A 15,173-nucleotide genomic window follows, 5' to 3' on the forward strand; every position below is an offset into this window, starting at 1 on the left:
ATTAGATAATGGAACGATAATGGAAAGTATATTTTTACATAATTAAAGTCACTCTCCTACATGACAGTTGGTTCTACTAACTCTTAATTCAAACTAAAAACTAAATAATGGTTTGGTCCATGTGCTATTGATCTACCAATTTTTATTTCAGGAGCCATTGACATTCGGGGATGTGGCCATTAATTTCTCTGAGGAGGAATGGGAATGCCTGGATCCTGCTCAGCAGAATTTATATAGAGAAGTGATGTTGGAGACCTACAGCAACCTGCTCTTTGTGGGTGAGCATAACTTTACTTCAAAATTCCTAATTATCATTATTTAATTTTCTTCCCTTGAAGTATATATTTTGGGAACTTCTCCACAAGAATGAGTTTCACATTTATGCTATCAATAAAGAAGATGGGGTAGTTCTTGGTGCTGACAAAAAAAAATGTTAATGATGTTTATTTTCATCCTTAATGTTTTCCTTTGTTGGCATGATATATATCCTTCACTTGACATATGGTTTCCTTAGAGGAATGCAGTGATGTCAAATCCTGTGGCCCACATATAGCACAGGACATAGTTGAGGTAGAGGAGGAAGCCTAAATTCAAAAAGTTCGATTGAGAAGTTACCCAACAGAAAAGACTTTTTTAGAAGCCTTGATTTATTTCTCTTGTTATCATAGAAAAACCTGTCCTGTGTTTTGTGCTTTAAAATTACCTAGTCTCCTGCTTTTCCTCCAGTAATGTCTCCATAAATTCAAATTAACAACAAAACACTACCAATTGCCTTGTAAATGTCAATATTATCTGACAGCACTTCCATAACATTTTAAAATATTTTTAGTTGTTAATGAATTTACCATTTATTCATATATGGTGCTGAGGATTGAACCCACGGCCTCATACATGCTAGGCAAGCACGGTACCACTAGTCTACAACTCCAACCACTCTTCATTATTTGCAGGAAATTTTTACACATTTCTCAAGTCCTCTAGGTCCACCCATTGTAATACATTGCTATAAGTCAGTTTCTCTAATCTTATTTGTCCATTTTATTTGTCCATTTTTTTAACTAAAATTTCCTTATCTGTGTTCTTTCTGATATGTGTAATGGATTTTCTGTGAAATTATCTGCCATGGAATGAATGTCAAGTGGGACAAACTTACTGCCTCCAAAATTTTAAATATACAGTTCAGTAACATTAATTCAAATTGTTATGCAATATATCTTTAAAAAGTTTGCATCTCAAAAAAAAATGCCTAGGAAGCAAGGGCTGATTTTTGTCTCCCCATCACAAAACCATTCTCTTTTGTTCAGAAAGCTGCTTCTTTAGTTTAGAGATGTCATGTTCTAGAATTCTGCAGTATTCTTTCTGTGACATTTCAGTTAACCTAGTGTACATACATTTTGTAAAATATATAATTAGAATAAATTCCTTGACTTCAAAGTTTTCTTGTTTCTATATTTCAAATTGGTTCATCCATTCTTTTCAAGAGATATTTGGTTTGCATCCCCCATGATGGCTCTGTTGAATAACATTGTAACAACACTGATGTGTAATGTTTTTAATTTGCTATTGATGTGAGGGCTTATTGCTACACTCACTAAGAACTCCATTTACCTAACTCCATGTCTGCATTTACAATTGAATGTTGTAACTTTTAGTATATTTTTTAGCAGGGAAAAGTTTTCTTATTTGTATTTTTGGGGATATTCATATAATTTAAGAGATTTCTCTACAACAACAACAAAAAAAAAACCTTTTTAACAATGCAAGTTTAATGAATATTACCTGGAGCCTCTAGTTAACTTTAAGTAGTATAAACATCTTTTAATTTTTATCTTTCAATTCTTGAACAACAGCATGCCCAAGAGAATTCAATCAACTGACACATATTGAGTGATTTTTGAAAATCTCTACCACTTTTGACTTCAAATATTTATTCCATGTTGGTTAAAAAATAACTATCACTTAAATATTTATTAACATTTTTTAATACATAAAATTGGTCTATCCAGCATAATATGCCATTTGTGATTAACTACAGGGATTCTATAAGTCTGAAAATATTTTGAAACTATTGTAAAGTCTTATGCTTTGCAATTACCATTTTGCTTCACTGTATTTCCCTTTTCAGTAAGTGGGGATTGATGTCTTTTAGTATGACAGTGATTCTTGGTTTTCATTCAACTCTCTCAATGTTTTCTTTGTGTGTTAGGAAAGTAGGGTGTTTGTTGTGAATGTATTTACAATTAATTCAGAACCTAGGGAAAGGTTCCTTTTCTCTATTTTGCCTCTTTTCAAAGTTTTTTTTTTTTTTAATTTAAAACGTCTTCTATGTCCTATTACTGTCTTAAACTAGGTTTTGTGTACAATAATTTAGACAGCCCAGATTGTTTTCGGTAACCTTTGTATGTGTCCTTCTTATATCCTCTTGCTTTCGATGTATGTGTGTGTTTTAAATTTAGAGTATCCTGCGGACTACCAACAGTTGTAATTTTTAGAGTTAATTCAGATAGCCAAGGTTTGTTTTATCAGAATATTGTAATCTTGCATGTGGCAACAAAAAAATCTTAAAACTGAATTATCTCCTTCACATACTTTGTATGAGTTTCAACTTGACTTCACTTTATTAAAAAATTGAATATATTTATGTGTCCTTTCAAAATTATATTATTGTTACAGATATATATGCCTATTTACACTTTTGTTTTTATGCTTTTTTCTTTCAAATTCTATTGCAAAATTACATATTTTGTGAACCATCATTACAATACAATAGAATTGTTTGTGCCAAGACATGTTTAAAGTTTCGTATGACTTGTGTTTCTGGGCACATTTCCATTGTAGTATGAAGGATTACCCTTCGTACTTGTGGAGAACAGCTAGTGTGGATGAGTAGTGTGTGCATTTTTATATCTTTAAAGTCATTATTTTCCTTCTCTTTTGAAATATAGTAGCTGTGAATATAATGACTTGTTTGATAATTTTATTCTTTCATTTTTTGAAAGTAGCCCTGAATTCCTTTCTGTGTTGTGAAGTTTCAACTAAGGTTTTCACAATTATATAGTTACACATTTCTAGGTGACCCATCTTTTTCTCTTGGATGCTCTCAATATTCTGAGTTAAAAACTTAGTTGAATACCTGCTTTGAGTCTTTACAACTTGGTTATAATTGAGTTGCTTGGATTTTTTATTTTTCCTATTTTCTGAGATGTGTTTATTAGTACTAGAAAGAAAACTTAAGGATTATTTCCCACTTTTCATTTTTTTTTTCATTTTACTTTGGCTGGCCTTGAAATTTTGATCCTTCTGGCTCAACCTCCTATGTTGCTATGTCCTCCTTGACACTTTCAGACATTTTTTAAAGAAATTCTTTCAACACACATTTTCTGCTTATTATTATTAACAATTCTTGACTAATTTTTATTCTGTTTTTGTGTGTTGGTTTAGTTCAGTAAACTTCATTTAAATGATAATTTACTATTCCCTTGGTTTAATTCATAACATTTCTTATGGTTGACTTAGCTGTGTTTTTTTCTGGTGGTAAGCAGGAACCCCTTTTTTGAACAGTCCCCAAATATTTGCATGTTTCATATTTTTTTAATGAACCAGAAGAAAGTTGGTAAATTTCTAAAATATATTGTGAAGGAGGAAAGGCTCTGTGTAACACAATGTATTTTGCTTTACTTTATTACTCTTCACAGTAATGTACGCATCTTGGATACTGTGAAGAGTAAGATGATTTGAAAATTTCTCAATGTATTATTCTGTGTATATTTTTCTTTGATTCATATATATTTCTGCTGTAATGATGGACTTGGATTTAACAATCCACTCCACTTCTGATGTTCCTTAATTGCTGTAGTTTTCTATGTTTGCAAAATATACTCAGCCCAGTACAGTACATTAAGTAAACATGATTGTTTTTAATTTATTTTTTATTTATTTCAGCCATGACTTCTCATCATCCTCGAGAAATTTTACCAGAGCAGGGAATAAAATAGAGAGAGAGAGAAGATATGGAAAGTGTGACCTTGACTATTTACAACTAAGGAAACAATGGGAAAATACAGGTGAGAGTAAAGTTGAAAAATCATATTATAATGGACAAAACCAATTAGTAGTCTGTATTTGCAATAAAAATTTTATAGCCAAAATACACCATAAACAATTAATATCTGAAAAATTCTTTAATGTATTCCTATTAGTATTAAGGAGATATATATATTCTTAAACATATATATGTTTAAGAATATATCCGCAGCCATTTTTGATGACTATATTTCCTCTGAAAGGAAATGGGGAAAATTTGAAAAGATATCCGGTCCATGCATAAGTTTTTAACGTAGCCAATTATAAATGTAGCACTGAGTTAATCTTCCCATCAAACATTTGCACAGAGACAATATTTAAGAAAAATTTCTAAAAGTGATTCTTTTGAGAGTTTCTTTACAAAATGTCCATTTTTTTTCTGCAACAAAACAAATGGACAATATTAAGAATTGTAGAAAGGTTTCTACTTTCCTACTATTGCTCAATGACAATTCTGATACAGATTTATGAAAAGTGCACTATATAGATAATGCTATAAGTAACACCATCAGCCATGACTCTACCCTGAGTAATTACCAGGATATTTACATTGGTGATAAAAATTAAGAATATAGAGAAACTCCTAGTAATTTTGTAAAACAATTTCCCAAGATGAAAAATGTGGGAAAGTCTTGCTTCAGTGCTCAAAAACTATTACTCATCCAAATATTCGTAGTCAAGCAAACTTGTGAGTGTAAGGTATGTGAAAGGGCTCTTAATCACAGTGCAGAGCTTGCTCAATACAAGAGAATTTATAGAAAATGAGAGCACTATACTTTTAAAGAGAATATCAAAGCATCGGCTTGCTCAACATCTTCTAAACACAGTAGATACTATGACAGTGATAAACCCTATAAATTTAAAGAATGTGGAAAAACTTTTTGTGAAACGTAACAACTTGTTAAGCATCCAAGGATTTATACTGAAGAAAAGACCTGTAAATGTAAAAAGTGTGGCAAAGCTTTAAAAAATTTTCAACTCTTACTCAACACCAAAAATTTATTCTGCAGAGAAGACCTACAAATGTGAAGAATGCAACACACTCAAAAACTTTACTCAACATCACAGTGTTCATACAGGAGATATGCCATGCAAATGCAAACAATGTGACAAAACTTCTAATAAAAGCTCAAATCTTATTTGTCACCAGCGGACACACACTGAAGAGACGCCCCACATATGTAAACAACAAAGCTTTTAATAGCATCTCACAGTGTAATTGGCACAAAAGTATTCATACTGGAGAGAAGCCTTACAAAGGTAAAGTGTGTGGCAAAAGTTTTAATACAAACTCACATCTCTATTGCCACAACAGGATTCATACTGCAGAGAAGGCTTACAAATGTAAATTGTGTGGCAAGAGTTTCAGTAAAAAATCATCACTTATTCAGCACCAGAGAATCCACACTGGAGAGAAGCCCTACAATTTTAAAAAATGTGGCAAAAGTTTTAATCAAAAAATAGTACTTACTCAGCACCTGAGAATCCGCACTGGAGAGAAGCCCTAAAACTGTAAAAAATGTGGCAAAAGTTTTCATCACAAAACATCACTTACTCAGCACCAGAGAATCCACACTGGAGAGAAGCCCTACAAATATAGAGAATGTGGCAAAGATTTTAATCAAAAATCAATACTTACTCGACACCAGAGAACCCATACTAGAGAGAAGTCCTATAAATGTGAAGAATTTCAAAGCTTTTCAAATTGAAGATCATATTTTACTAAACATTATAGATTTTATACTGGAGAGAAGCTTTACAAGTGAAAACATTGCATCAGGATCTTTAAGGATGAATCAACCCTGATTTCATAGTACTTCAACACTATTTCACACCAGAGATATGATAGCACAGAAATCATACAAGTGTAAAATAGGTGTCAGAGTCTCCAACAGTTGTTCACACCCTACTCAGCACCTCAGAATTCATACAAGTGAGAGGACATGCGGAACAATTTTTGCGAAGCTTTTGGCCATTGATCAAACATTTTTAAAACAGTGGAGGATTTATAGCATATAGAAACCCAAAGAATGTGTCCAAGACTGTATTCAAATTTCTGACATTTTTGAATTTCTGACCTCTTATCTGAAGCAAATGTGGAGTAGCATTTGTCCAAAGTGTGTACCTTAGATAACACCAAATATTTACAAAAACACCTTGACAAATATAAAGATTGTAGTAAGTTTCTTATGTATAGCCCATCCCTTGAAGTATTTGGGACCTAGTTGGAAAAAATAATGTAAATGTAGAAAATGGATAATTGCTTTTGACATTTGCGGAAAAATATTTTAACATCTTTAGCTGATATTGTAGAAATAAGGAAATACAAGTATAGAATTGTGCATCCGTAAAAGGAAATAATTTTAGTATAAATCAACAATTACTCAAGAGTCTCATTTTTCACAACTGGAGAAATACTAATAAAACTCAGAGTTGATTATTTCAGAAGTATCTTAAGATTTATATGAAATTTAAAATTTAAATTTTTAAGAGCCTCTTAATCTTAGGGGCACTTAATCAGTTAACCACATCCTCAGATTTTTTCTTTTATATTTAAAGATATGTTTTGCTAAGTTGTATAGGGCGTCACGAAGTTATGGAGCCTGACTTTGAACTTGCAAAGCTTCTCACGTCCCTAGGGTCACGGCATGGCCCACCATACCCATCTTACGGAGCATATTTACTTATATTTCATTAAAGATGCAATTTGTTACTAGATAAAGTGTGAATTTCTTAATGTTAACCTTGTCATGCATTTAATGATGTTATTAGGTCACACATCTCCCACTGTTCACTTTGCTAATGGATCGATGCAATAGTAAAACATTCTATTGGATAAATAATGCTATAATGTCTCCATTAATTATTTCATATGTTTAACCAAGTATTATTTGGAGAATATTATTTATGTAAATTATGTACTCTCTTGTTTGTAATTATGGGAAAATTAAGAGAGTTATAGGAAGGACCTAGGGATACTAAAATAATGCCCAGATATCCCTAGTTTGAATGATGAGTTTAACATTTCACCTTATAGAGTAGCAGCACAACCTAAGGGATCTACAACTCTGGAGAGGTATATAAGCTCCCAATCAGGAAGAGGAGAAAGACCCAAGAGACTAGGAGCCAAAGTGCTTATTCAGGCAAAAAAGGAGTGTTGCTGAAGGGCGAAAGAGTCTTAATGTTTCCTGGGGAATCCACACCTTCCACAGGCCCATCCTGACTCTTTGGCTGAAGAAACCATGCAGTTCCTCATGAATTCTATGACTTTCATCACTGAGGTGACTATACTCGCCTCTAGTGTAGGAAAAACATCAAAATTTGGTACCACTTCTTTAGTTTTGGATACCCAGTATAAAAGTGTATCGGGAAACATGTAAAATGATGAGTGTAAAAACAAAAAGACATACTATAAGAGGATTTATGTGCCCACATTTTTTATTTCATTATATATTTTTATTTTGTAGACCCTTTGGTTTTACTTAATAATTTACAATATAATGTTTCTTATACTTATTGGATTATGCAATTGATAGCATGTGTCATGGTCTCCCAGAAACCTCTACAACCCAGTAATTATAAGATACTATAAACTAACCATGTCCCTCCTCAGATCTTATACCTCCAAGAGCCCATGACACCACAGAGAGAGAAACACAATTTTGATTGAAATAAACCTCTAGACTCTCATCTACAAGTCCTGTTCAAAAAGTAAAAACACAATGTTCTCTTCATATGTGAGCCTTTTAGGTCAACAAAACACCACCCACCAACATTTCATTTAACTTTATTTGGGAAAATAAATGTTGAAATATAATGATAAGTTCTTAAATACTATTCACACCATTCTTTATTCCAAAGGGTAAATATCTAGGTTTCATGCTTATCTCCACATTATTTTATGCAGAAAACTGGCTTCATTTTACATATGAGAGTTTAAACTATTTATAAGGCCAGGAAGGAAGATTTAGTCCTCGAGGTCTAAGGAAAATACTAAAGATCTTTCTTTTCTTGATTGAATGATGTCTGCAGTCCTTGATGAAATAGATAAAGAATGCTGATTTCTCAATGCATCTGACTGGGTGGCTTACTCATTGGAATCCAAATTTATTTAGTCATCTCAAGGCTATCACTCCCTCCTCTAGGATCTGACCTGTTATTTGGAGGACTTGGTGTCCTTCAGGGGATCACCAGGTCATGCAAGATGTTAGAATGAAGTTTTCTTTGTTCTAACTTGTATTTATTCGGCCTCACTTTTGATACAAGTTAGAACAAGACTTCAGACTCTCACCTGTGGAGAGGATGCTCTGCCCAGCACTTCCCAGTCAGGACCCTGAAAAGCTTTTTGGGACTACCCAGTACATAGGTTCAGTGTTGGGTTTTCCTAGTCTGGCAATACAGTTGCCTGTGTCTTTCACTTTTGCTTTCTCTCTTGGTTTCATAGCATTACTCAAGGAAACACTATTGTGTGAAGAGAGTGTCTTCCTTATCTATTGGATCTGACCTGCGAAGTTGATCAGCTGCCCACATATTGAATGTCACAAACACATGTATGTGTTATCTAATCACTAAGTAGTGTATCTTTCAACTGCATGATTTTTTTATTGCATGGGGGAGGAAATTGAGAATGCTTTGAGTGCACACAGCACTATTAATAGTATTCTTAAACTGCTATGTGATGTTTCCTCTGTGCTCAACTAGTAAGTATTGTTCTTATGCTGCTTTGTAAAACAAAGAGAAAAGAGTTGTAAACCAAAAATTTTGTGGTAATTGAAAGTTGGGCAGACTGATTTGGGCAACTCTATTTACCATTGTAGTTTTATATGGGCTAAAGGTACTCTTTTATACTTTTATTTAACCTTAATGACATTACCATTCATTGAAGAGTTTTTAACTCAGAAACCTTCTCAGTATACAAATCATTCCTTGTCATATCTAAAATTTATTAGTCTTTTTAGGTTTACATGATAGTAGAGCAAATTTTGACATATTATACATGGAGTAAAACTCATTTTAGTTAGCATAACATTCTTGAGGTGTACATGGTGTGTACCTTCCCTGGTGGTATATTTATATATAAACATTGAAAAGTTGTGTCTCATTCATTCTACTGTCATTTCTATTCCTATTTCCCTTTTCTTCCCTTCAATCCAACATTGTCTAATCCACTAAATTTCCATTCTATCCCCCTCCCTTTTTGAGTGCTTTAGCATCTCTATATATTATGTATATATCTACTATCATTTCTATCCCTATATTCCTTTCCCCCCCCTGCACTCCTCTCTACTTAATCAAAACAACTATTCTTCCCCACCTCCATAGTGAATTAGCATACACTTATTGGAGAGAACATTTGGCCTTTATGTTTGTGTGTGTGGGGGGGGAGTGGCTTATTTCACTTAGCATGATATTCTTCAACTCTATCCTTTTACCACCAAATGACATAGTTTCATTCATCTTTAAAGCTAAGTGATATTCCATTGGTGGGATATATATATATATATATATATATATATATATATATATATATATATGCACTTTTTATTTATCCATTCATCTGTTGAAGGAAACATAGGTTGGTTCTATGGTTCATCTATTGTGAATTGTGCTGCTATAAACATTGGTGCAGCCGTTTCCCTGTAGTAGGCTGTTTTTAAGTCCTTTGGGTACAGTCCAAAGAGAAGGATAGCTGGGTCAAATGATGTTTTCATTCTTGTTTTTCAAGGCATCTCCATACTGCTTTCCATGGTGGTTGCACCAATTTGGAGTCAATCTCAGGAGCAATGTGTGAGTGTTCCTTTTTACCCACAACCTCACCATCATTTATTGTTGCCTGTATTATTAATGATTGCCATTCTGACTGAAGTGAGATAAAATCTTAAAGTAATTTTGATTTACATTTTCCTAATTACTAGATAGGTGGAATGTTTTTTCATATATTTGTTTTTTTTTTTTCAATCAATAGAAATTAGATCAATTTATTATTTTTTTTTGGTATCTCACAAGTATAATTTTGGAAGGGCTATTTGACAAATTTCAGCATTAACTGCCAACTCTGTTGACACATTTAACAAAAAAGGCATTTACTCTTGGCCTTTTTAATACAGGCAAAATGTCCTATTGCATAACAAATGCTAGAGATTCAGTAGCAGATTTGAGGGTGTAATATTAAAGGAATAAGATGTTTTCTTTCAAATGCCACTTAATTGATAAATAACATAATACAAGCAATACATTAATGGTTGTCATGACCACCAGTGATTTGTAGAATAAAATCCATAGACCTACCTACCCAGAAGGCTGAAATTAGTAAAACAGTATTCAAATTGGTGTTTTTATCCTTAAATTCAACAATCAGAGTTCCTTTGATCCTAATTTTATAAGTGTGGTGGGGATTTGGGGAGAAAAGACAGAAGACTGGCAGTGCATGCTGAGGTAAGAGTTGGGACAGTGGCTCATATTAGTCATTATCTAGATAAGGATGTTTTAGAAAATGTGACAGGTCCTAAATTTTGGCATATTGGGATGGATATTAAGGATTAATAATTCATTAGCTCTAAAAAAAATGGGTTTCAGGGAGGAAATGAAAAGTGGGAGAAATATGCTTAAATGCTGGGGAATGTGAAAAGGCCACCAGAGAAACTGCTTTGGTGACCCTCAGAAATGCTCTTCCCATATGCTACCTGCTCCTGATCACCAAACACCAATTTTACAGCACAATTTAAGTACACACTATATTTCAACTTTGATAAAATTACACTATTTGTACTGTATAAGAACATAAATCTGATTTAGTAAAAAGTACCAATAAATATTAGAGGTATACTTTTGTTACATCAAGTAAAAAGAGCAACTAATTCTCACTGCTGAAGTAATAACAAGTAGAGGCTCTAGAGGACCACCTTGATGAATAGTTAAGACATATTTTTAGGTCAGCAGCATGAGATTATTCAACAATTTTGTAGACTACAAATATGTACTTTCTAATTCATCAAACTATCCTATTTCAATTTGCCAAGAACTCTTTAATTATTTTAGATGTAGCCTTCAAGAACAAAATGTTTGTCAAAACTGTACTATCAAAATTTAAGAACTACTGAACATGAAATGGGAATTTACTTCAGATGGTAGCCAATTTTCATGAAGTATTTAATTCCAACTTCAGTTTACTCTAACATTAACTTATGGCAAACAGGACAATGATTAAAATGTCACTTTTTCAAACCACGACTTCAAAAAAGTAGAAATTAAGCTCATCTCATCAAAATCTTCATTCAAGCAGTGATTAAAGAGCTTGCAAAATGCTTCAATAAACTGAGATTTGAGGCAGAACAAAAAATAGAAAAATTTAAAACCTCTCTATCCCAAGCACCAATGGAAGCTAAGCAATTAATTATATCTACAAATCCTTAATGACAGGTCTTTCCTAATGGGAAATCCTGAGATTTTAAGCACTGTGACTTTACAGAAGGCAGGTTGGTTTAATGAGTAGCTACTTTTAATAAAAAGACAATCAACAATATTTTATTTTTGGGCACTTACTCAGTATTTCACAGATCCTCAACAAGTTTTGAGGTAGGTTAAATATCGTATTTTACAAACTAAAACTCAAGCAGATGTTATGCCACTTGTCACAAACTACAAGAGTTCTACCATGGCTGGGAATAACATGGCCTCTCTGATCTTTCAGATTAATCTTTTTGATTTTTTGATTTAATGGTGATAGCTTGCAAATGTTCATGGAAAAAAAAAGACTAACTATAATAGAAATTCTACTTAGGGCTATTTAAAAATTCTTAAATGGATCTTATAGTATAAGTTTACATACTATGGAATAACATACTTGGTCTCATTACAAATATATTCATATATTTATATATCATTGATCCTTAAAATTACAAATGAGCACAGTACTGATTTTGTTGCTTTTCTGCCTTTGGGGTGGGTGACGAAGGAAGGCAATTAGCCTTTAAACGCAGGTGCTATGTTCAAGGCACCATCTACTATGATTTGGCATCACAGAAAAGCAGTTACAAATGAAGCCAAGACTTAGAAAAGATGCCTGGATTCAAAAGAGGGAGGATTTGTGCAAGTCAAAGATGAAGAGAAAAATAGTATAGTTCTGTCTAGCAATCCTCATTATCCTGCTACCATATTACAGCTTGTGGGAAGAGCTCTAAGACAACAGTAAACCTATCCTAATAAAGTGTTAAAGTTCTAACTGGATGAACCACAAGTAAAATTAAACTCATATTTTATTAAAGTGACATCTCAGAAGCAACTATCTAAATGTTTTTCATATGAATAAATTTTAGCTAACATGTATGTTACTCGTCACAAGCCTAATTCTTAGTTCATCATAATTACTTGACTTTAATTCAATCTTACAGATTCCTGGGCCAGTTCTCTCAACTATTTGTTTCATTATAAAATTTTTATTTAAACAATTGTTAAATGCCAATAATAATAATAGGGTTAAGTGGTAAGGTAACAACTGAGAAATGAGAGAGGGAAAACACCATTATTGTGTTATAAAATACAGCATTCAGCACAGCAAATTAAAAAGAGTAAGGCTACAGATGCCTATGCTATCATATAAACTAAATAGCCCAATACTGTAAGTCAAAAGAAGCAAAGACAGAAAGGGCAGGGAGGAGAAGAAAACAGAAGGCAGAGTATGGAAAGCCTTTTACTCTAGTGTCTCCAAAGTTAAGTGTGGAAGTAAAAAGTCTGTATACTTTAAAAAAAGTGTGTATAAATTATATGAACTGCAATTTTCATAAAAGACAAAATGAGATCTGCATAGGACAAAAGATATGCCTAAGCAACATATCATATTTGCACAAGGCCACTGAATGTCATGGATATTAGTAACAATTGTAAAAGCTTAATTCTACGGCAGACTGAGTGAAGATGAAGAATTCAGTTTGGTATTCTATAAGCCCAAGATTGTAAACTACTCTTATTATATAAAAGCTGTAAGGACATATTTTTTTTGTGTAGGAGGAACTCTTGTGCTTCTCGATGGCACATTATCTACTTTCTAATATGTGAAATTAATACAGACATTTATGAAAGGTTGTGCAAAACTACTGTATTTACAAAAATGGCACAAAAGTGAATTCAACAGTTGATGCACATGCATACTTCATTCACATCTTCAACAATGAAAGGTATTTAACACTACAAAACTAAATAAGAATACTAGCTTCAATGGCAGCTGTTAAGCACTGAAGTCACGTAAGTTACACCAGAATGGGCAAATATTGCCCAAGTAAAATTCTATTGTTAAAGCTGAAACAGGTTTAAGGCCATTCAAGTTCAAGCACAGTTATACAAATCTTTCAAAGCCCCTCCTATTGTCATTTGAATTTGTGATCTTTCTTCAAACTTGTGGCTTAAACTTCTGTTTGACAAAATCCAGAAGGAAAATACAGAAGAAATCAATACAGAGGTTACATTAAATAAGAGTAACATACACAGCTATAATTAAGATAAGCGAGGAAAGCAAAACATTAAAATTGTAAAATTTGCTTATTACTTTTTGGAACCTATATTAGGAGTTAGGTAATATATACAAATATTTTCAAGTAGATTACTTATGTTGCTCTAACATGTCCTTTTCATCAGTGCACTGTTAAAACTAATCAAAACCTCTACACATGTATATTCCCTTACAATAGCAGCACACACTATCGCTACCTGCAAAGCCGTCAGTCTCATTTAAATGACTTAGTGAATGAAAGGAATAAAAAGTGGATAAGTAACATATGAGGAGAAATAATGGGAATTAGAAAATTCATGCAGGTCAGCTCTTTTAATCAGCCAGCCAGCTTGCTAGCAACAAGGGATGGTTTCCGTTGAGGAAGGTCCTGTGGAGTGGGAATATGGTCACCAGTGACCTCTGTCTTATCCGGGGCTGCAGTAGGAAGTTGCTTGTTCTTCATCTTTGCTTTTGCCATGTTGTAATCCCCAGAATCAAAATATTTTTGCCCTTTCTGCAATCGTTTCCTTAAAAAATCTGAACCTCCAGGCTTCTGTCCCAGGTGAGGATACCTTGCTTTTAATTTTGCTTCTTCAGCTTTCTCTGGACTAGTCACTTTATCTTCCATTTCCTTCTGCTCCTCCGCCGAGGCCGCCTCCGGGACTTCCGCGGACATAGCGTTCCCTCTGTCCAGCCGCGCTCCTCCGGCTCCGCGACGACCGAACACTTCCTCTTTCCTTCAAAGGTCGCAGCTGGCGCCCTACCTCACATCCGTTGGAGGCTCCATATATTTGTTAATGGCTTATATTTCTTCTGTCAAGTTGTCTGTTCAGTTACTGATTCTATTTGTTAATTGTTTTTTGTTGTTGTTTGTGTTAATTTTGAGTTCTTTATATACCCTAGACATTAGTGCTTTTTCTGAATTACGTGTGGTAATGATTTGTATAAAATCTGTATGTTCTTTCTTCAATTATTATTTTTTTTTGCTGAGAATCAGCTTTTTAGTTTGAATCTATCCCCTTCATTTATTCTTGATTTTTAATATTTGTGCTGTAAGGGTCTTGTTATGGAAGTCAGATTGTGAACCCACATTCACCTCAGATTTTTAAATGGTATCCCAAGTTTCAGTTTTATTGTTTCTCTCACATCTTGTCTTATAGATCTACATGTTCTAAAGAATCATGGAATGATCTAGCTTCACATATATGATTTTCTGATGACTATTATTTTTCAATATGTAGCTGCAGATTATTTAAAAAGGTATATCTTTAACTAAAGCAAATACATGCCTTGTGTAGGAAATATTCCATCAGTAGATTAACATCAAATCTATAATATATATAAATATATATAAAATCCTAAATTCAAATGCATGCACATCCAACCCAGAGCTTGGCCCATAACACTTATTCTATACTAGTTCTAGACTTTAGAACTCCATGAAAGTTGTTATAAATCCAAAGCCTGAGACTCACTCCCCAGACATTCTCTTTTGGGGGGTACGATGATGAAGATTGAACTAAGGGACACTCAACCCCTGAGCCACATCCCTATCCCTAATTTGTGTAGATATAGGATCTCACTGTTCTGCTTAGTAAATTTTTTC

General features: G+C 33.3%; 1 protein-coding gene across 1 annotated transcript; it reads right to left on the minus strand.

Annotated features, from left to right (window-relative positions):
* Nucleotides 1-10,041: 10,041 nt before the first annotated feature.
* Nucleotides 10,042-14,314, minus strand: LOC144250111 (cAMP-regulated phosphoprotein 19). Its single transcript, XM_077792555.1, has one exon. The coding sequence runs from the start codon at nt 14,241-14,243 to the stop codon at nt 13,905-13,907; it is 339 nt and encodes a 112-aa protein (XP_077648681.1). The 5' UTR covers nt 14,244-14,314; the 3' UTR covers nt 10,042-13,904.
* Nucleotides 14,315-15,173: the final 859 nt, after the last annotated feature.

Source organism: Urocitellus parryii, chromosome 14 (assembly GCF_045843805.1).
Source record: "Urocitellus parryii isolate mUroPar1 chromosome 14, mUroPar1.hap1, whole genome shotgun sequence".
Lineage (NCBI taxonomy): Eukaryota > Metazoa > Chordata > Mammalia > Rodentia > Sciuridae > Urocitellus > Urocitellus parryii.

What these genes read in the sequence shown, in the direction of transcription:
- LOC144250111 (XM_077792555.1), bottom strand. Translation starts at nt 14,243, where the DNA reads ATGTCCGCGGAAGTCCCGGAGGCGGCCTCGGCGGAGGAGCAGAAGGAA.